The 22,793-nt window shown below is 37.6% G+C and overlaps 1 protein-coding gene across 2 annotated transcripts in view; it reads left to right on the top strand.

Annotated features, from left to right (window-relative positions):
• The window catches only part of PDZD8 (PDZ domain containing 8), a 62,810-nt gene that overhangs the window by 15,749 nt on the left and 24,268 nt on the right, over positions 1-22,793 (top strand). For both annotated transcript variants that reach the window (XM_065672354.1, XM_065672353.1), the window contains 2 exons: positions 4,132-4,254; positions 10,330-10,432. In XM_065672354.1, the coding sequence (XP_065528426.1) occupies positions 4,132-4,254; positions 10,330-10,432 (226 nt within the window). The remainder of the gene's footprint in view (positions 1-4,131; positions 4,255-10,329; positions 10,433-22,793) is intronic.

Raw genomic sequence — 22,793 nt, 5'->3', positions numbered from 1 at the left:
TTGGTTACCGGTTGAAGTCAGGAAAAGGAGCTGAGAATACTGGATGAGTGCTTAAAGATCTAGACAGCCAAATAGAAAACATTTTTTTTTCTTGTTCAGAGTTTGCAAAGTGAAAGCCTTGAATTTATGGGAGCAGCATACCAGACCTGACCAGATCCTGGGATGACTGCTGTGGGGAGGGCAGAGAGCGGCTCAGATTAACTGAGGAGTTTAGTTTGCTGTCAAAGTTTCTCTATAGACTTTTTGAATAGAGACTTGCTAGTAGGATAGAGTCTTTGTCAGTGTGATGAATTTCTCTAAAGCATTTACTGGTGGATTTTTGCTCTTCAGAGATGGATTAAACATTAGAGGGTAGCAAATTACATTGTTAAAGCTATTATGGAAGTTACAGCAAGGTTATTTACACAAGGTGTTTAATACAGCAAGTCCTACATTATAATAAGGATCCCAGGATGATAGGAAATCTATTTCTCCTTACATAGGAAAGTCTGGGATAGAAAGATACTGAATCACCAAAGGTACTGTAGTCTGCAGGGCTTGGGAATGGAGTTTGTATCTCTTGTCTCGTTCACTGAATTGTGTTATTGGCACTATCAGCTAAAAGTCTACTTTAATTAGATGAAATACAGCTTAGCTTTCATATTAAAAGGTGTTTTGTTGTCCCTACTGCAAATGCTTTAAATGAATTTATTTCAAAATTCACAATTGCACTTGTCTGGCAATGTGATTGTTTTCAAGCAGGAAAATTAGACATTGCAGAGGTGGAGAGTCTGGTTTCTCCGCAGAGAAAACATCCATTGCTGCTCTGCTGCGTTCCTGCTAGGCTGAACAAAACTGCAGCATGGATGGCCCTGTAAGAACACACTCGCCCAAGTGCCTTTTGTTATTGGGGATGTGTTTTCAAAAGGTAGGGGGGCTCAAATGCTTTCCCTACGTGGGGAGAGCTCTCCGATGGGAGAACCTGACTTGGGTGTGTGCATGAATTGCAGGTTGTGGTTTTAGAACTCAAACGAATGGAATCTGGCCTCTTACCAACTGTCGCTGTCTGGGTCTGTATTAATTCGCCAGTTCCCAGTAGGAAACTCTTTCCAAATAAATTTAAGTTATCTTGTACTTGTATATCTTCTGTCAGCAGTTCACTTACCTACCATGTAATTGCAATCTGCTTGAAATAGTAATTTGTCTGATAGTTAATTTTAGAAGTGTACAAGCTCTCAGTAAATTGCCTTAAATAGGTAAGTGCTGCTCTGAAGCCTTTGAACTTTACAACACAGCATTTAAACAGTAAAATGCATTTAATGTGGGATATTAACGCTTTGTACATTGCTAATGCCAATGTAAATAGGTAACGTGTAGGGTTTTTTTGCTAGGGATTTTGCAAATTAGTTGCAGTGGTAAAAGAATGTGAAAATAAGCACTTGTAAATTAAAAATTATGTGACTGCTTTTTAATCCCATATTTGTAGAAAAAGCAACTAGTGCTGCACCAAGTCCAGCAGACACTGTTAAGTATTTTGCATATTACTGTATATAACTGTACTAGTGTGCTAGCATTTTTTCTTCTTTAATTCACGTAATTTTGAAAACAAATCAAAATTACAGTAAATTGTATATCTTAATCCTCAAAACAAGTCATTTTTCTTGGGAGATTATTTCATCTTTCCATGATGCAGCAAAAGATAGCAGCGTGTGCTGCACTGAACACTTGGCTCTTAGGTTACTTAGATGATGGTTTTTGTTTGAATATATAGGTAGAAATGTCTGCGTCCTTACTGGAATGTAATATATTTTAGTCTGTTATTTTGTTCTTTTTCTTTTGTCCTTACTTTGAATACTGAAAATAGATTTGGCTGTGTTTGTGGGCGTTAAGTGGCCTGCAGGCTCTTCTGTGGTGTATATATAAGGGACTTTATCAGTGCTGACACTTTAAGCTAGGCATTTGCAGAAATTCAGCAAGGTGCTGGAAACCTGTTGGATCCTCTTGCTTCAGTAGCTCACTGAGGCTTCTGATGGTGCTCTTAAGTTTGAGGTTCCCATTTTTTACTAGATTTTGGGAGAAGGTATGCAGGCAGTTGCTGCTACTAATTGAAAAGCAGTTTATTTATGCTGGAAAATACCCCAAACCTACAAGCAATTTATTCACTTAAGACATGGTATTATTTTCCAATGTGCTTGTCTAAATCTTCCCAATTTTTTTGCCTTACAAAATTTGAGCTAAATCTGTATTTTGGGGGGACAAAAAGCATTCCTGAAAAAACAGGCTCTCATTGCCCATGCTTAAAGTGTAAAGTGTGAGGTGGCGTATGCTGTGGTGTGACCAAGGAGGTGGTCAGGCCCTGAAGTGGCAGCAAGTCTTGTAGAGTGAAAATAGCATGCTTATCTTGGTGGTATTTTCCCTACCCTTGTGATGCTTACTATTTATTTAATAATAAGGAAGATTGAGTAAAATACCAGAGCAGATGATAGTACGTGCACGAGGCATATTTTGAGTTGGTTCTTATAGTATATTCATAAGCCTAAACCAATAGCTTCCTATTTTTCATACATAGACTTAAAAATAATAGAATAAACTATTTAAAATAGTATTATTTTTACTTGACCAATTTCAAAATTATTTTCTTCCTGAAAGAGTTAATGAGGGAGAAACTTGGAACCAAATTAAAGTTAGAAGTTGAATTGGATTTCAGGGAAATAGCTGGAGTGTTGAGTTGTATGTATTCACAAGAAGAACAAAAGAAATGTCTTTCTCATGGCTCTGTATGAGGGTGATGCTCATACAGAAACGAAGTGTCCTGAATCAGCATCGAGCTCCCTCCCAAAGAGTGTGCCGACAGTTAAAGGGTGCTTAATTATTTGTTTGAATTTCTGAAACTCCTCAGTTCAGATCCATGTGACTGTTTCCTGAACACATTGTGATCTCCGAATGTGACAAGCAGATGCCTCTGATGGTTGAGCAAAGAGTACTTATGAAAGACTTCTTTCTCATGAAATGGCAGATACATCCTGCAGGCAGTGGTGCTCATGTCCTGCTATTTCTGTCTTCTCAACAGAAATCATCACTGGAAGGCAGTGCCAGTGACAGGAGGGAAACCGAGGCATGGGACAGTGCTAGGAAATGGGAGCAATAAATAAAAAACAGAAAGAAGGATACTGAATTCAAATAGTTTGTATAATGCTAGTGCAGATTCTGTGGTATCTTCCTATTTGCAGGGTTGTGGCCCTTGCTGTTAGGATTGCATGTGTGTGTCAGCCGTGTGATGGGCCAGCAGCCGTGCAGCATCTCCCCCTTCTTCCTTCCATCAGATCTTGGCCATGTATGACACTATCACTTAAAAATGAAACCAGTATTTATAACTTAGTATATTCTAACTAAAGAGAATTATGTGGCGAGTTAAGTGTGTAAAACAGTCGGTGTCTTGAACTGCTTTTTGTGTGAATCACATGCTGTGATGGGGGGGAATAAAGCTAGAGGACAAATAGTTAGAATAGCTACATCTTTATTTTAATTCAAGAAGATTGGCTGAAAAGAGCAACCAAAAAATAAAGCTAGAGGACAAATAGAATACCTGCATCTTTATTTTAATTGAAGAAGATTGGCTGAAAAGAGCAACCAAATGTTTTTCCAAAATGAGAGTAGTTTCATTCTCTATCGCTGAAGTGTGGCGTTTATTAGGATGCACCAGCCCTCTAAGTACAGCACTAGCATAAAAATTTATGCTTTAGGGTCATAGTGTATTTCTGCCTTTTGATACCGTTATGTTTTATGCAGATAAACTTAAAACTGTAAGATCTGGTAAGATATTTACTGCAAAAAGGCTCTTGTGTTAAATCACGTTTGTAATCATGAACGTATTCTGATTTGATCAGCTTCCCCCTTTCGTAAAAGTATCTGCACCAGTAAACGTAACTCAATCTATTCCTGTGAGGCAGTCTTTGTTTTTATATACTGCAGTCATCTGCATTCAGAAAGCTTTAGTAGCTTCTACTTGTTCCTTTGGACCAATGAATATGGTAGGAGGGGTAGCATTTCTCTTCAGGGGCGTTAGAGATTAAAAGTAAACCTGTTAACCTGATTCGTGTGTGTGTTACTTATATCATTTGCATGAAGATAAGAAGAATCTTTATTTTTCAGGTTCAAGCCATTTTTTCCAGTTCATGTATTGCCACCTGATGAATGTGAAGATCGAGACCTCTGTATACAGGAGCTTCTGTTGACAGAAGGTCGTCTAAGAGTCACCTTAATTGAATGTACAAGGTATGTTTGTGTTCTTTGGCTCTTTCTTGACTCAGCTTGTACCCATGTTTCTTAAGGTTGTAGTAATTGTAGCTTAGACCTGCTTTGATTCACAGAGTAGCTTTGGTGTCATGATTGTACTCCAATCCAGAAATGTATTTTTTAAGTAAAAATGAACAAATGGAAGTTGCAGTAAGTTTCTGAGGCACTTCTGTGTTCTGCGTGGGTGCATGAATTTGCCTTTCTTCTGAAATTTGCCTGGTTACAAACCAATCTGTGCCTCCTGACATTTGGTTTTGTGTGTTACTCTGTTTGGCACACCAAATTATGAATCTCTTTCCAGGACAGTATAAATATCGTAATTATGCTATTGTGTTGTAAGCAAAGGGAAATAATTGTTTCAGTTAGTCTTAGATTAATCCAAGTAACTTTTAGAAGGCATTGTTTGTCCTTGTCCTGAACAAAATAATGGGAAGAAATCTACTTCATTTACTGAAGAAAAAATTAATTCTCTTTAAAGCTGGAGAAAAGGTGTGTGGGCTCTTGGTTTGTTTGGTTTGGGTTTTTTTTTGTCAAACCTCTTAGTTCTTGGTTTATGTTAGATCTTATCCAAGTAGTGCTTGGGCTTTGATGTAGTCATGTGCTGTCCTGCTCTTTATGAACTGAACTCTGGTTTGCAGCAAGACTTTTAACCTGTTCTCTTTATTGTCTGTATGACCATGTGAGCTCCTCTTTGCACTTTTTTTTTTTTCCCCCTGTAGCCTTGTACAGCTCTTTGAACTGTATTTACTGTATTAATGTGGTTTATCAGTGCTGTGGATTGCCAGAAGATATTCTTCTGCTTCTAAGGATGGTATGGGCCACAGCAGTGATTATTTTTGGCAATAAAATTGCTGCTTACCTGTCTTCCTAGCTTTGTGGTGTTTTCTGTCGGTGACACAGGAATACTAAATGACTCTGTGCACTCCTTGGCTGCTAGGAGTGCTTTCTCTTTACCATACTCAGACAGGGAACTCATGATGTCTCTTTAGAGGCAGCCTCCAATTTCAGTCCAGTACTGCATTAATTTTTATTACAAGAGGGCCAAAAATAACTCTCAAGTTGTGTGCAGTTGTTACTAGTTTGGAAAGTAATCTTTTAAATAGTATGTCTTTCCTGAATCGGAAACACTGTGTAACATCACAGACATATCACTAGTGTTGTTTCTTTCCATTGTGTTTAGAAGCCAGATTGCTCAGTTTGACATCATCATTTCACTATTTTCAGCTGTCACAGATGCTTATCAGATGGCTGGAGAAAGGAGGCAGTTGCTGGCTTGTCAGGCCTTTTCAGCTTCAGGTCTGACTTAATCTGACTGGTTTATTTGCCTTGGAATTTCTCGACAGGCATTTGAAAATATCTCAACAGACACATATCAATCTTGATGCCTGACTCTTGATGTCATAGTAATTCCCCAGACCTTGCAGGTGTCCCATCCTTTTTTGAACTAAACAAGTACAAATGTTGTCCAAAGACTGTGAATAATACTCTTGCTTACTTTGCACCTGAAGATACGAATGAGACAGAAGCTGAAAAACACATAGAGGATTTTGTTAGTAGAAGAAGAAATGTAACAATATATATGAAAGTAGCAATGACAATATATAATATGTAAGGAAGTAACAGTGACAAAATTTCCCCTTTTTATCGCTACCATATGCAAGCTGGTGTGAAGGTTGCCTGCTCTCAATGGCTCTTTTACAGTACAGCAGTGCATGCCGAAACACAAAGCTTTTTCACTCATGTCTGCCACCGAGACCTGAAAATTTTTCTTGGCGATCATTTTCATTCCAGAATGAAAGATCACTTTAATTTCTGTGTGTTTCAGTTTTGCTCAGTGCCCCAGAAGGTTTGCATACTGTCAGTACAGTAGCTGTTCCCTGACTTCTGTACAGAATTTGGAGCAGGATTCTTGACCATTGATGTTGTCCCAAATTTGGGCTTACTCACCTGGTGTGCAATAAGCCAGCCTCACAAACAAAGTTTTGAGATACTGTTAAATTCGTATTTGCACAAAGATGAGCGCAAGAGGATAGTTCCACAAAGCTAGCACACCCTCAGTGTGTCAGCTATCAACTTCTGTAAGTTTCACACAGTAAAAAATCAGTGTGTTCTCTTACATTCTTGTCTCTGTTTAAAGACACAGTATATAATATATATGCACATGTTCTGTGAGTAAGGGTCTATGTGGGCAAGGGTCTCTTATCAGGGGGATGTGATTCTTAGTATTACAATGAACCAAGTTCCTTTAGGAACACGGTAGTCTTGCATTTTGTTGAGCTTTTAAAAATTACTTCTGTTTTCCTAATCTTTCTGAAGTTGAGTATTACTCTTCCGATCTACATGGTCTCTTTTGTCTGCCTTCTACCTCTCCTGAGGTCTGTGAACTTCTAAGGAAACACTGTTTTCCCTTGCTCCATGCAGTTCTAAACTCAAGATTTTCAAGCTTTCACTCAACAGCCCTTTACAAAATCTTCTTAATTTATGGATAACAGCATTTGTATTCCATCTACTCCGGTAACAGAGTTCTGCTACTTCTCTTATTTAAGTCTGAAATACAGTGGTAAATCGATAGTGATAAAACATTTAGCAAACTACTTATATGTTATAAATGTCTAGTTGTAATTTCCCTATATTCACATGACCAAATATCTGCACTTCTTGCGCTTGTTTCTTTTTCAGTTGCAGGCTTGACCATATTAGTTTCCTTGCTGTCATACTATTGAAAGAAAAATTGAATTTACCACATGTTTAAAATTAAATGAATCAAAGGATGGGAACTTTAGTGTAAATAATAAGGAATGTTTTGCAAATTTTTGTCTGATTTACTGAAAATGTAAGTTTTCTTGTACAAATGCAGTGCCCTCACAGAACTGAGTCATTGCAAAACCGCCGATATCTGTTGTTACCTTAAGGTTTTAAGGAAAAGAGAAAACCAAAGCGACATACTGTTAAATTTTGAAGGTACACTGTGAAGAAAGTCTTTAAAGCCTATAAGCTCCAATTATATTAGTCAAGAAGGCTCTTCCAAAACTGTGCCATCAAGTAGGCTTTGTAACTCAGCATTTGTTTTAATAGATAACAGTTGCAGACAAGGAGATTTTCCCTAGATAGTTTACTAAAATGCCACAGAGCATACCTGGGACTGACTTGTCAAATTGGGAGTTCAGCATGCAGCAGTGGCACCTTTAAGTATGTGAATATTGAGTTTGGTTTTGAGTTTCTTAAAATTTGGGAAATATTATGTTAATGTACTTACAAATTGAAAGGCCACAGTTGAAATGAAAAAATAAGGAAAGGCTTCTTTCTACGTATCTGGTAATAACATGTTACTAAAGGTTTGTGTGTACTTTGCCCATACCAGATTCTTTTTAGGTTTGCCAGTTCTGTACTTTAGCATCATCTTAGAAAAAGCAGGAACATTGATAGCCTTCCAGAAAGCAGAATGCATAACATGGCTATAAGGACTTGAAGTTCTTGGCTTGCCTCAGCTCTCGAGCTGAGGTGACCACAGCCTCCATTCACTTCTGTTCTGTATCAGAGGACAAGCACTTCATGGCTTGGAATTCTTGTAGCTTTCACACTGGAAACCAGGACAGGTACAAACAACTGTGTTAACTGTGTTCATGTCCATAGCTACTCTATTGAATCACTTTACCTCATGCTTGCTTGCTTGCTGCAGGGAACCATCCGATTTACAATTGGAGAAGGAACAGAAATTCACTTTCTGTATGCATATTTCAATTACCTGGGTGGTAATGTAATCACATTTCTTTATCAGTTTAATTATAGCTGGGGTTATAAACTTTGTTTCAGGATGTCTTTCATATGCCGTTTCATACTGATTTACAAACTTTCAATATGTAGGAGATACATATATATCTTAACAGATGGGTGTTTTGGGTGTGTTGTGATACAGTGTCAGTCTTTATCTGCAGCTGTGTTACAGAATACAGAACGGGTATGATTCAGACAAAAATTTCCTTTAGTGTAGGAGCAGTTAAAATTTCCTTTTTTGTCTTCCTGAAACTGGAAACTGAATTCCAAACTCCAGCAGGAAGAGCTCTTTAAAATTAAAATATGTAGTTTTGCTGTCTTGTAATATGTTTCTTCAACTTGGGTGTTGGTAACCTAAAGTGAGGCGAAATCTCAGGTCATTTTTTTTTTCCTAGTGACTACTATCTTATAGTTCTAGCTGAAACTTCTGGGCAGGAGGATTGAAGCTAGATGATCTTAAGGTCCTTTCCAACCCTAACTCTTCTATGATGCCTGTTCTGAGCTACCTCCTGGCCTTGTTTTGTTAGTTGCCACCAATACAGTAAAGCTAAATAGCTACTGTGCTGATATTTTAGAGGGGCAATAAGCACCCCTGGAAAATTCCCTGAGCATGTGTCTAGGTGAAGAAGAAACATATGCAACCAGTGGTTAGCTGTGGAAAAGCTTAAATGGACTGAACCAATGAGACACTGAGGAAAACTTGTGATACCCAAAAGCAGCTACTGAAAGCAGAACAAAAATGCCACAGAGGGTTCCTGGTGGCCTAAAAATAAGTAAAGGAAGCTTGAGTTCATCAGTTCCAGTAACCTTGAACAAACTTAGTCTTGTCCAGACGAAGTACCTGATCAGTTGGTTCTGGGTTCTGAGTTTCTGCCTGCAGTAATCATATCCATGTCAGTAGAGAAACAGAGAAATGAATGCTGAAAGTCAAGCTGGAAATCAGATTTTGTGGTGTTTTCCTAGATCATGGGAACTGTCCCTCTGAGAATGGGGTTACTGGATACTGCCACTATTTCTGACCCAGTTGATACTTGGTAAAGCGGGTATGCTGGGTACCATTATCTCCCACATGAATTCAAGTACTCAGCTAAAAATGAGTTAAACGCATTCTTCATAGAGAGACCTAGAACAGAAATATTTATTCAGCTGCCCTTGCTGCAGTGCAGCTTGGGGAGCTGTCATAGCCAGAGAGGTGTTTGCCTTTAGGACTGACTTAATTTTACCAATTCCCATTGTTGGTGAAAGTTGTTTTCAATAGCTTTATTACATTTTTGTAGCATACTTACTGTATATCTCCACATCTGGAAGATGATGCACTTTTTGCTCGTGAATATTTAACCTAGAAACACTGTTTAACAGCATCAGAATAAACAGAAAATTAACATGTTTTTCTGACAGCTTTTGTCTATTATCTGAAGAGTTGTATAACGCATCACAATCGCAGGTAAGATACTTTGGATGAAAGCTTAGAAACTGCTCTTATCAAAAGCATATAGAAAGTTTGGGGGGGGAATTAAAATCTTACAGGTGTTTTGAAGTAGTAAGATTGAAGTTTCTATTCCAAAATATTTATCTGCTTCCAGCTAGTATGTACAACTTTATTGCTATTCTGTAGGCTAAAGGTTATTGTTTGTTTTCTTTTATAGTACTGATATCTACCTGAAAACCCTTATAGTCTTCTGGAATAGGGTATTGTGCATGAAGAACCAACCACTCATTTGTTATGTCACAAAATATTACGGATGTGAGAGGATGTGGGACAGTGATCCCAGTTTAGTGAAACAGGAACATAAGTGGTGGTAAATGGTGACTTTACAGTAACACTCTTTTAAACAAAGAAGAGCTGCAGTATATTGTGAATTTTAGGAATAGAATGGAAAACCTGTAGCTATTTTGCTTAACCTCCCCAAACCCTCAGAATTTACACTTTTATGGAAAAATACTAGTCTGCCGGTTGGACACTTTATTTAAGAAAAGAAAAATGGAAACAGAATAGCAAAAAAAAAAAAAAAAAGGGAAAAAAAAAAAACCCACAACCCCAAACCCAACGAAAAAATAGCTAAAAAATTTTAGTTATCTTTGCTATTTATCGAGTTCTTCCACTAGAGGGTGGCAGTGTCTTTCCTTTGGCACAAGACTGTGCCTGCGGTATCTTTTCAGTGTGGACTACTCTGTGTGTACATGTTGATAATAATAGAGTGTATAAATTAAGAATGGTGAGTTAACATATCTAGAGCATTAACAGTATTACAGTTCTTACTATAGGCTTTTCTATTTCAGGTTATTTATGTTTGGATCCTATGAAAGAGAAGCAAATGTTCACTGTACAATGGAGCTGAGCACTAATGTTTGGGAAGAAAGATCAAGAAGTTCTATTAAAACGGTAAAAAATGGTATAATCTTTGCATGTTGCAGTATTATGCTCTTAATACATTGTATAGGAAGCATGTATCTTTGGACAATCAAGTGGGTGGTTATGCTGAAAACATAACAGGCCAGTTATTTACTATTTAGTTCAAAGTATTTCACTGTTCCAGTTGACATGGATAACATCATGTTCAGTTATGGCAACTGTGCTTGAAAATGTACCTCGTTTGTGTATGTTGTCAGCTGTCCATCTGCAAATAGTATAAAATAAGCATTTTTATAGTCCTGTTATATTTGGGTGATGCAATGTTTAGCAAATAAGAGTAAGATACACCTGTCTTTCACTGGCCAGTAGTGAAATTGGCCGGTTTCATCCCTTCTGATGGGAGTGTTGAAGGCAAGTATGATCAGAGGGTAGCTCATGTGATGTGACTTCCTCCTTTTCCCCTGCATTTTATGAAAATACAGGCAATTGACATAGATGTCTAACTGCTTGTAGAGTGTATGAATCCTTCCTTGTCTGCTGAAGAAAAGTACTTTTACAAGTGTCTGCAAATATAGAAAGTAATGGTGATACTGTAAGTTTGTGAAATCGTAGAATGGCTTAGGACCGTAAAGGTCATCCGGTTTCAACTCCCTGCCATGGGCAGAGACACCTTCCACTAGAGCAGGTTGCTCCAAGCCCCATCCAACCTGGCCTTGAACACTGCCAGGGATGGGGCAGCCACAGCTTCTCTGGGCACCCTGTGCCAGCACCTCAACACCCTCAGTAAAGAACTTGTTCCTTATGTCTAATCTAAATCTTCCATCTGTCAGGTTAAAGCCATTCCCCCTTGTCATGTCCCTACAGACCCTTCTAAAAAGCCCCTCTCCAGGTTTGTTGTTGGCCCCTTTAGGCACTGGAAGCTGCTCTAGGGTCTCCTGTAAGCCTTCTCCAGGCGGAACAAGCTCAGCTCTCTGAGCCCGTTAATCTTTTATTGATTATCATACTTGATAACATGAGGTTAGCAACATACAGCCTATAAATTGCCCTATGTGTGTGTGTGAGGATGAGACATACCTCAGCGGTTTTTTTGCTTTATCTTTAAACAAGAGGTGCAATGTATGAAAGAGCCTATCAGTTTCACATTAGTATGATATTGTGGTAGTCATCAAATTGAATTGGGCTTATGCTGAGCAGTAAGTAATGTGCTTATTGAAAAAAATCCAAGAAGCTATAAAAAGACTTTAACAGTTAGTTTCATGCAAAGAAATCACTGTAACAAAAATCAGTGTCCTGCATTTTACCCTCTGCTGTCTTTGTGCAACTGGCTTAAGCCTTGTGCCTTTGTTATATCTGACTGGAGTTGTGTTTCAACACCAGCACTGTCTTTCCACTGGAGCAGCAATAATCCAGAATTTCACCATCTTGTTCAGTTTCTGCAATTACATTCTGCTTTGCATTGTTTTTAAAACTCCTTGTGACAAATTATATTGTTTTCAGCTTGCTGCTTATGTTTTGCCGAAAAGAGTGTATGGCTGAGCAACAGGCAGAAAGCCTGTTTTTGTTGTTACAGCTGCTGTATTCGTAGTCAATTGAAATACTTGAAGGGAGGGTAGCGGTTTGCTTGTGCTCTGATAGGAACCTGTAACGCTGGATGGCAGCTTTCTGAAGTATGGCACCCCCAGAGGTAATGGCAGAAAGAATTCCAGTGGTCCTGAGAGGAATTCCTGAGTTAGCTTAGCTCAAGAGGTGCTAGACTTCATTGAAACAATAGGCAGGAGGTAGATTTGAGTAATCAATCTTCGTACCTTTTTGTTTAAACTGGTTTATGCAGCAGTTTTAAATTTTGTTTAACCTTTTCTAGTTTGTTTTGATCTAAAGGTTTCCCTCTTTGTGTGATTACATAAGGATGAGGTGGGAGTAATTCAGCTTTAGTAATCTGGCTTGTTCATAGTCTTAACCCTTTCCTATTAACATATAGGAAACAAGCAATACTGCCAGTGTTAAAAACAAAACCAACAATCAAACAACAGCCCCAAAATCTCCCCAAACAACACAAATCCCCCAAACCAGGCAACAACAAAAAACCCAAGCAGCTTTGGGGTCTGGACCTGAGCCTGCTAAGACTTACTCATGTGAATGACCCTTTATTTGGGGTAAGCTGTGTATGAAGCCAGGGTCTGCAGGCTTGATGCTCTAGCAATGAAGGTATAAAAGCTTCTAATTTGGGCTCATCTTTAGATAATTTTGAATAGCAATATTGGAATAAGAGGAAAGAAAAACCACTCTGCAGACAGTGTGGCACTGGTGTGTTTGTGACAGCAGATGGCAGTAGGACTAAACCTATGGAAGGTGAATGGCTCCTTTTTAAAACTACAGAAAATTACTCAGGGTGAGGCTCTCAAGAGCTTCATCTTCTACTTCAGCATCTAAAATGAAATGGCAAGTTTTAAAGATATCATAGTGCTTAAAAATGTCTTTAAAAATCTGCCCTGCAATGTACAGAAGGGTTTTCTGTGCATCTCTTGCAGCCCTTCATTAAGCATTGTTCAAACACTGCCTGTCAGGAAGCAGACACAGCTTGATCTGAGTTGCTGCGTTTCTTGCTCTGCTGTTGGTATGAAGAATTCTCTATGCTGAATCACCTTGAACTTTGGACCACTAAATAGGCAAACTAATATTAAGATCCTGCTTTTGACAATCTTGATATGGTAGAATATGGAAACTGAAAACTAACAACTTGTAGAACTGTTTTTTTTCATACTCAACACATGCAGTGAAATCATGGCAGTCTCTTTTTCCTAGGAAATCAGATTAAATATGCAAGCTAAGTTACGAAAGTGGTAAGAGGATTGACAAAGATCCTCAACAAAATGAGTTTTGCTAACACAGTAAACACAGGGTTTTAGTTAACTGTGTGAAATAGTTAAATAGGAAGTTAGAAAGAAAAAACATTGTGATATTTTTCCAAAGAAAAAGCTTAATTCTATCTTTAATTATGATTTTTAGCTCTAATGCAATTTAACCGCAAGGCAGCTGATGGCAGTATTCGATATCTTTCTAATATAAAGTCCTCCTTTTAATGCTCATATGTACAATAATCATTTGAGATGAAGTTGATAGAATGAATAACAGCTTCCAAAACTACAGAGGAGAAATGATAGACTAAATTGAAGTGAAAAGTAGAAAGATGTGTTCTGGTCTAAAAGCAATTAATAAGTCTCGCATAGGCATGACAATGCAGCCTCTGATTCAGACTGTGTTCTACAACGCTCCTGAGGAAAATTCTCATAACTTCCTATACTTCCTGGCATTTTCATTCTTTTTGTTATGTTAGTAGTAGTGATAACAGATTAGACAGGTTTAATACTTCATAATGAATTTTGGCGAGACTTTAATCTGATCCCGTCATTTATGCAATATTAGGACGTGTCAGAATGGGTTTTGAATAAAGATGCCATGTTATTGAACATATCTAGAGCGTTATTGAAGTGTCTGTTATGATACAAAGGTGTCTCAGGCTTCTGTTTATCAAATTAACCTGAACCACTGATAAAACTTCAGATTTGGCACATTCCTGTGTGACATGTGAACATTCTTAAATGTCTCAATTAGTAGTACATGCTGCTGGAATTCACATTAATCACTGCATTGCTACGTAAAACTCAACTGTGTATGGATAGGATGTATTAATGAGCATTAGCAGCATTGGATTACTAGATGTGTTCTATGGCTAAATAATTAGATATATCTTAATAATTAAGTATAAGTTCGTAGATATTAAATGGAGGCTATGGCATTAATGTGAATGGTTCTCAATATCAGATTGGTTCTCAAAATCAGATTGGTTCTCAAAATCAGATTGATTTCTACAAACAAAAAGAACTGTTCTGTTTTTCCTTTCGGCACATCTGCTCAGTGCGGACCCGTGGCCTTGTTACACTTGGCGAGAATCTTGCTGCTTTTATCTGTGCCAGCACTTCATGTATGGTGTTGTGAAAGAAAAACATAGTTTTTTAGCAGAAACAGGGGTTGCTCTATGAATAACAGGATAATAGAGTCCGTCTGTCTTAAAAGTGTCAGAAGAATGGACATAAAAGTGATCTTGAAATATGAGTAACAGAGACCTGAGGTAGCTTAGCAGCTCTAAGTACCCCTTACATTGGCTAAGCAATGCCTTGAGTGACCTATGGATGCTCAGCTGTCCCAAGCGTGGTAAGTGCTGGTGCTTTCCTCTGGTTCCAGTACTATAGAAAAGAATAAATCAAGAGTATAGTTGTGCAGAAGTCTTTCTTAGGAATTTCTCTACATATCTAGGTAGTCCTGTTGCTTTTAAGTATTGATTTTTGTGACAGATGAAGTCATTTTCTAAAGATTGTAGAAACTATTGTAATAATTGACTGATATTTATCATGTACAGACTCTAAACAGTTTGTGCTTTTCATTGGTTGTATGAATGTAAAGTAATGGGCGAGAGATGCTCAACTGCAGAACAGAATTCCAAGTTTTCTCTTAAGTCTTTCTTTTTATATGAATTCAGGAGCTCAAGAAAATCATTATTGATTTTGAAATAATTAAGTTAATCTAAGGAAAAGATGAGGAAACACCTTTAAATTCTAGTATTCAACTAATACATTGTCTGAGGTAGGAGGAATAGCTGCAGTTTCATGTTTGTAAAGGTAGGAAGTGTTGAGGCTTTTCTGTTGTTGGTATTTTTACCTATTTTTGTGGAAACCCCCTTCTGTAAATATTAACTTTAGCAATACAGAAACTGCATTTCATATTCTGCAAGTAAAAATTGTCATCTAGAACATCACATCTATTAGCCTATAGGATGTATTTTTGCATCAGTTGTCTCAGAGCACACCAATATCCTCTGAAGTAACCTACCAATAGAAAGAGTTAAAGAATTAAGATAAGTATCCCACCAGGTTTTTAGGAATTCTACATGGCATTTTCTACAGTTCGTTCTGGGCATAGTAGTCAGCACTGGAGTAACTGAAGGGGAGGACTGTATTGCACTCTAAATTTGTGCATATATACACATACATAGGCCATGATCTCCACTTCTTTCAGTGAGGTTACCTTGATAGATACTGCCTTTTCCAGGTAAATGTAATGGTAACTTTGAAAAGGCTGTAGGCAGGTTGGTTAGAACCTCTTTATAAAAAACAAAGCAATATTTCTCAGCCTTTCATAAAACTAAATTTCCTTTATCGTGGATTAAGGGAAACATAAAGGTATTCCAGCACTGTAACATATGAATGTAAAATGAGAAATAATGTAAATCAAATAAAACACCTTCTGAAATGAGTTGCCTGAAGCTACTAAACTATAATGTCAAAATTTAAAGCAACTGTGAAGCGTTAATTTGTAAATACATGGAGTTAACTGCCTTACAGTTGGCATTTCAGTGTGCTTTTTGAACAGGCTGCCATTTCAGCATTTAATCCTGTCAAAAGAAAAGAGGAGGATTAAAGCAAGAGAAGCTTTTTGAAAATGTCACTTTTTATGAAAATTCATGATCTTGTGAAATTTGATAATATTTGTGAATACAATGGGGAATGGTTCTGAGATTTGTGCCTTACATAATATTCTGTAATCCGTCTTTCAAACAGACTTGAAGGCCATGAGGATTTTTTTTGGTCTCCTCCTGAATGTTTAAGCTTTTTGACTTGGGGCTTCAGAAAGCTTGTCTGTGATTTAATGAGAGGCCTTCTGTGTAAATGCACTGTAGTTCTTCAATGCTCAGGGGCTATTGAATATGAACATTAAAACCCCCACTAACTGCTTTTATTTTTTTAGTGTGTGTATATTCAGATAATTGTTTAGAAACAGATGTCATCACTCGAGTCACAGCCTGGCCTGATACTTCTTGCCTGATAATACATCATTCAGAAACTACAATATACTGTATCTTGGGCATGCATACCCTCGCGTGGGACAGGTAGAAAGCAGAGCTTACTACAGCTTTGTGTTTGGCAGCAGTCAGTACTGAATGCATCATGTGCAACCAAGATTGCAGTTTTCTTACATGAGCGTTCTCCCCTGGAGTGCTGCAGAGGTTGACTGCTTGCAATGAATCTGACTTGCTGAGTTTCAAATTTAGAATACCAGATGAAAAGATAATGGGTAAAAAAACTTGAGAGAAGAATCTGTAATGAGCAGGGTCTTAATGCTCTGTTTATGTGCTTCCCCGTCCCCAACTATTCCTCTAAGAGCTGACGTCAGAACTCATCCATGGTGTTCAGACTTAAGAGTTCTTCTCCAGCCAGATATTTGTTTCCTATAGTGAAATGTCTGTTTTGAAACCACTTAGCTGCAGTCTAAATCTGCATAAGATTTTGTAAGCGAGTTTTAGGGTAGGTGCCATTGGTGATACTGTCTGATCATTCGGGGTCTTCCAAGTTGATATGTTGCAGTGTGGTAATGGCTTACTCCCACAAAAGAGACACAAGCCCTTTAGATGGCTGAGTTGGGTGAATTCACCTTTGTAAGACCTCTCTGGATTAGTGTTCTAGGACAAAAATTACATGAAACTTCAAGCTTCATCAGGGATTAGTTCTGTTGTTTAATTTTGTTTTTTACAAGGCCAGTAACATTCATTTTCAATGTGTTTTGGTTTGTTGTGTTTGTTTTTTTCTTTGAAGGTTACTCATGTAATAACCAACCTGTAATACAGGATCTTTTGAGTTACATTTTAGTTGCCTGTATTTCATATCCTCCTAATAGTATCCAGTTTAAATAGCAATTGTAAGCTTTTCTTGTCATCCTTTTAAACTTACAACTTTGTATTTAAAATATAGAACTATGAAGTAAACACTAAATTATGTCTTTTCCTTAAAAATGCTTATAAAAGCTAAGAAAGCCTGTCTTTATGTCACTAGATGTGGTACTGAGGACTTGTTTTTTGTATTCTTGACATCTCTTCTGCTGTATGTCCAAATATTGGATGCAGGAAAGAGTTTAAGTAGTTTTTACAGCATCTGTGTTTCTTATTTGCAAAGAAATTGATTTACAGTGATAGCTGATCTTGCTAAATAAATAGATGGCTGATGCATGAGAGCTAACTTTGTTTGCATAAACAGTATGGCCTATTGTAAGAGAGATAACAGTGTTCTATTGACCAGAGTAAACAAAGTGGTTTCTGGGTAATTCAGTATATGACTTTCCTAAACCATTTTGTTACATCCTATTGCAAAGTTACACAGCCAGATGAGCCAGGAGCTCAGTTTGGAGGCTGCTGCATATGGCTGGAGTGGATGGGAGGCACTTACTTAAACACACAATCACCTTTGGAAAAAAAGCTATTTTCATATTGGTTTGGCTTTTGTTTTCATTTTCAGTCTTCCTGTTTACTTTAAAAGTCTATTTTCTCAGAGCACTTTTATGAAATGTAACTTCTTCTTAACATACTAGATTTTTTTTTCTTTTCAGCTTGAGAGAATGGGATCTGTTCCTATTAAAGATATAGTAATTGGATTGAAAGCAGTTTAACCATTTGTATGGATTTTAGTGATGCTATAATGTTTCCCTACCAAATCAGGACCTCGCCAGGTAAACTCTTGGGCATGTTGAAAACTGTTTCCTTCCACTGATGAACAGTTAAGTCTCCCAAAATAATAAAGAAGGGAGCCTGTGTTTGAATGTTTAATCACAGAACAAAAGCATGTTTTCCAGGTTGTAACAACACAAAGAAGGGTTGTGTAGAAAGCCTTGGAAAAGGGGCCCACACCTGCGAGTAAAATACTTGTTAAGAAATAGTGAGGTACTGGCACTTGGTGCTGATATGCTCTCCCAAAACCTGTGTGTGGCATATAGGGTTTGACATATGACAGAGTTTTAGGCGTATTGCCTTCTGACTGCAAGTTGCTCAGTGGTAACTTGTCTGCTTCCACAAGTAGTTCATAATCTGGGAGTTCATCTTGCAATTAAGGAAAATGACATTGTAGTTTCTGCAGATTGTTAAAGGATAGGCAAGTGCTTGTATTTATTGCAGAACCACTAATACTTAACTTCTGACCACTGATACCTTCAGCAGTCTGGTGTTGCCTTTGGTTCTTAGTATAGATAATTTACCTGTTTAGTGAAAATTTGAGGAAAGTAATAAATACTCTCTTGGTTCCATGTGGTTTATGCAATTGCTCTCTTTAAAAGTGACTTTGCACCTGGTAATATTTTAGATAGCTTACCTCTCTTTCTAGTGTGGTTGAACTTGGTTTAAGTCTCAAGCAAAAAGATTTTCCTAAAAATAAAGAGCTGGAGGTGGAAAGATGTAAAAAATGGCATCTCCAAGGCAAACAGTGGCAGAATGCTGATGCTGAGGTATGTGGGAAGATGGTAACTCCTGGCATCACAAATGTAGCTTGATGTGAGCTATAGAATGTCTTCTTTCATGGAGTGCGAAGGGAAGAGGAAAGCTTATAGGACAAATTGCCTTGGATGCCTTAGTTTAGCTTCTCATAAAATGTCTTTGTATAGAAACTTTATCATTAGTAGAAAACTCAACTGCTTGGTTCTGATTCTCATTTACACTAGCTACATTACGTTAGCTTAAACAAAAGCATAATGAGGTTAAATACCAGGAAGAAATCTGGAATGGACAGTTCTTAAAATGTCCTTATTATATCTATCTATCTATCTCATGATAATAAATTATTAGTATTGGTGATTTAACTAGTAAAACACTGTTCTTTAATGTAGGTCTTTGCCCTTCTAAAGGGACAGACAGAAATGAATTTTCATACACCATAAATAGTTGCTATCTAGTGGTCTTAAATTTTGTGGTTCAGGTGTCAAAATTTAGGCATAAAAACTGAGCGACTGCAAAGAAAGCCTTTAATTTTAGAGGAGGAATTCCTTAATCTGAGTACATTCTAATGTAGCTATTTTAATGAAGTCAAATGAGCTAAGTAGTTCAGATTCTTGGAATTGAGGCAATGCGGTACTGTTGCATTGTCATGTGTTATCTTCCTAATAATGCAATTATTTAGCTGAATGTTATTTCCAGTTGACTGTTTCTTTTTAGCTTTCTCCCTCTTCAGTCATAAGTCAAAGCAGAAGTTAAATGTTTGTCTCAGTGTTACAAGTCTTCTTTGCCTAGTGAGGTGGAGCTCAACACCTGGAGGCACCACAGAGTGAATGAGAATGGTGTTTGGAGTATTTATATATTGCCATTACGATTTTCACTAGCTACAATACTGTGGCTATTCTATGTCTGTAGAACAGCAGTAGTGAAATCTTGCTTTGTGGGCAAAAGCGCATGTGATTCTTTTTGCTTTCTCTTAAGGGTGACCAAGCATTTAAAAAATACTTTCCTTAATTTAAAACAGAAAAAGGTATAAGCAAGCATTTTGTAATGCAAGGGCAGTGCATGTTCTCCAAATGCACTATAATGACAGCAGATAGAAAAGTGAAAGTAATATGAGTAGGCAGCATAGCAATTGTCCTGGCAAAGCCTTGGGGATCAAAACTGAAATTGCTGATTCCTGTCATACAAATGAAATGACTAAAAGGTCATTCTGGTGTATTAAGGTTAGATGTAGCAGAGTGATGCTCTGCAAAGGACACCTCCGTATCGGAAGTGATTGGTAGTGAATCGGCATTAGAAAATGGAGCATTTCCCTTAATGCAGTCTTTTAAAAAGCTCCCTCCATTAAAGTTTTGGTAAGATAAATAGAATCTTTGAACTATGAATGTCTCAACAAATCTTTTAACCAAAAGTCTGCCTCTTCAGATCTCTGCTGATGTCATCTGTTTCCATTTTTAAGCTGTGTAGTTTGGAACAAGTATCATGTCTGTGCAGCCTCAGATCCATTTGATATTAATTGAAGCTATCGATTTTTCCCTCTCTGAAGGAAGAAAACAAAGCCAAAAAAGCCCTTAGAAATCTGAAGTCAGATTTGCAGAAAGAGTTTTTTCAATTATAGAAACATAGTTTTTCATATCTGAACAAATATATTTTCATTTTGTAGGCATATTTTATATGTATTTCTAAGTGCATGCACTTTATAGATAGATTTGTGTATACAGATCTAAAAAATATCAGTTGATCTTTTTCAGTTAAATTTAAATGTAAGTCTCGTGGATAACAAGTTGACCATGCATTAAAAAGTGTAGGTACTTGTAAATCCAGTAAATAACCCCTGAGAAATTGGGCTGGTTTCATCTGAAGCCTACAAGTTCTGAGGATATGCAGAAGAGTCAAGAAATACAGAGTTAATGTTTATGAGAACAATTGCAGAATCTGTTTCTAGGTTCCGTGGTAGTTAAATAACACGTCTGTAGGAGTATATTAAGAATAGGCTGTACAGCAGCTTGTAAACTGAAAATACAATCTCTTCACATAACAATGTGAACTGCATGTGAAGTGAGCATAGGATTAGAGTGTTCATAACTTCTTAAAGCAAACAAACGTGGTCAATCCCCCCCCCCCCCCCCCTTTCAGACCAGTGATTTTCACTGGTCTCAAATCAAATGTACATTTGTGATAAGCAGAGGTAAAAATACTATGGGTATATGATTGTATTAAACTTAAGTGTGTAACAAGTAACTTGCTGAAATTTATATATTGCTGGTAAGTCATATGGTATTTCTGTGAAATGTGGAGTCGAAGTCTTTGAGCTATACAGCTGTTCTTGGGGAATATGATAAACATCATGTGATAAAGGTGTTGATAGATGTTGTACGTGCTCATGTATGACATGCGTTTAGTAATAATTTCTGCATCTGAGGCCTATATATAGACTGTAGATAAAGTTGTCCTCTCTATAGATGTGTATATATAAATAATATATAATATATAATATATAATATATAATATATAATATATATTATATAATATATAATATTATATATATAATTGGATGTGTATAGCACAAAGTGTGTTGACAATAGGATGCTTAGGCTGCCACTACATTGAGTGGTACAGCCACATGGCTGAGACCATGACCTCCCCACTGTACATGTCATGGAGGTTTTACTGGGGCCTGCTTCTGGTCTGTCCTCCCTTTGTGTGTTCCAGGAGCACTTTGAAATGCAAATCAAAGCACAGTAGCTGGAGACCATGGCAGGCTCTACCTGAAAAGCACGTACCTGGTATGAGCTAAAAACCAATATATGTTTTGAGGAACTGTTAAATTGTCAGTTCCTTCTTCAGTGTTGCCTGGCTTGCTGCTTCTCTTCTGTCTACTAAATGAGCTAAAAATACCCCTATAAAATATACTTTGTCACTGTCTTGCTTGTGGCACATAGGTCTGTCTGCAGATGGTCATCAAGCATTTCTCTTTTTCTGTTCATGGGGATGCATGGTGAAGAAGTAACTGAGGGGTTGTTGAAGCTTGATTTAAACTTTGCCTCCTGTGGAGTGGCAGGGAGGTGGGTTGCTTGGGTTTGAGTTTAGGGGACAGTTGTTTAGGTTATGCAGTGAGGCTGATGCAGAAGTTTTGTGTAAAGGGCAAAGAAAGCATTTGACATGTCAGCTTAGGAGAAAAAAAGCTTGGAGGACTCTAGCTGCCTGTATATTAAGTATTTGGGAGGGGGAACTGTGGGCAAGACAGGATAGATCCAATATATATGACTCAAATTCCATAAAATAGCTTAAAATGGAAAAGAAACAATACTGATGATGTACAGGTAAATATATTCTCTCTAACTAATTTGATTTCTTGTGATACCTAAAATGAAGCACTTATACTTGCTTTGGTAATTGTTACGTCTTTGAACTGTTGATTTACTTTGGAGGAGCAAAGTCTAGTGCTGAGTATTGATGCAATGAGAATTTTGAGGGTGCTTCTGAGTTTTCTTAGCTGTCATGTCTGTTAAAGTACAGCAAAGTTAAGGAATAGGTAGGAGTGAGTGTGTTTGTTGGCAGGGTTGGTTTTGTTGTTTCAAGGCTGATAGGAATGTGCCTGAATTGCAGGCACGCAGTTTGGACCTGAAGTCTTTCCACTTAGGGTGGGGTAAGATGTATTGGGAATGCAGTACTGCACTCTCTGTTCTCCATGGGAGATTAGGAAGGCCAGAGCAAGAGCCCTGATAATTAAGCATCCGTGTCAGCAAGGATAAATAAGGAGTTCAGGAAAAAGGGTTCAGTTAGCTGGAATTTCTTTGAAAGCTTCCAGTAAAGAAAATACCCTAGATGCTAAGAATTAGTTAACCAAACCAGTTCTCTAAGAAGCTCTTAGAGATGTACTATCTGTTAATTATTAAAGGAGAGAGCAGGCACAGTGGTGAGAGAGAATAAATAATGACTTAGCTTTGTGCAGGAGACCAGGTGTGGTGATGAATAACGGTATCAATTCAGCTGCATAAACAGAGAGCAGGGGATGTATGACAAGAGTAATACTACCAACAAAGTCATAGGAGTAGTAAGGTCGTGGGAGTAGAGCAGCTG

This window comes from Lathamus discolor, chromosome 3 (genome assembly GCF_037157495.1).
Source record: "Lathamus discolor isolate bLatDis1 chromosome 3, bLatDis1.hap1, whole genome shotgun sequence".
NCBI classification, from domain to species: domain Eukaryota; kingdom Metazoa; phylum Chordata; class Aves; order Psittaciformes; family Psittacidae; genus Lathamus; species Lathamus discolor.
The sequence above is the reverse complement of the archived record's forward strand: the minus strand, read 5'-3'. Positions and strand labels throughout refer to the sequence as shown.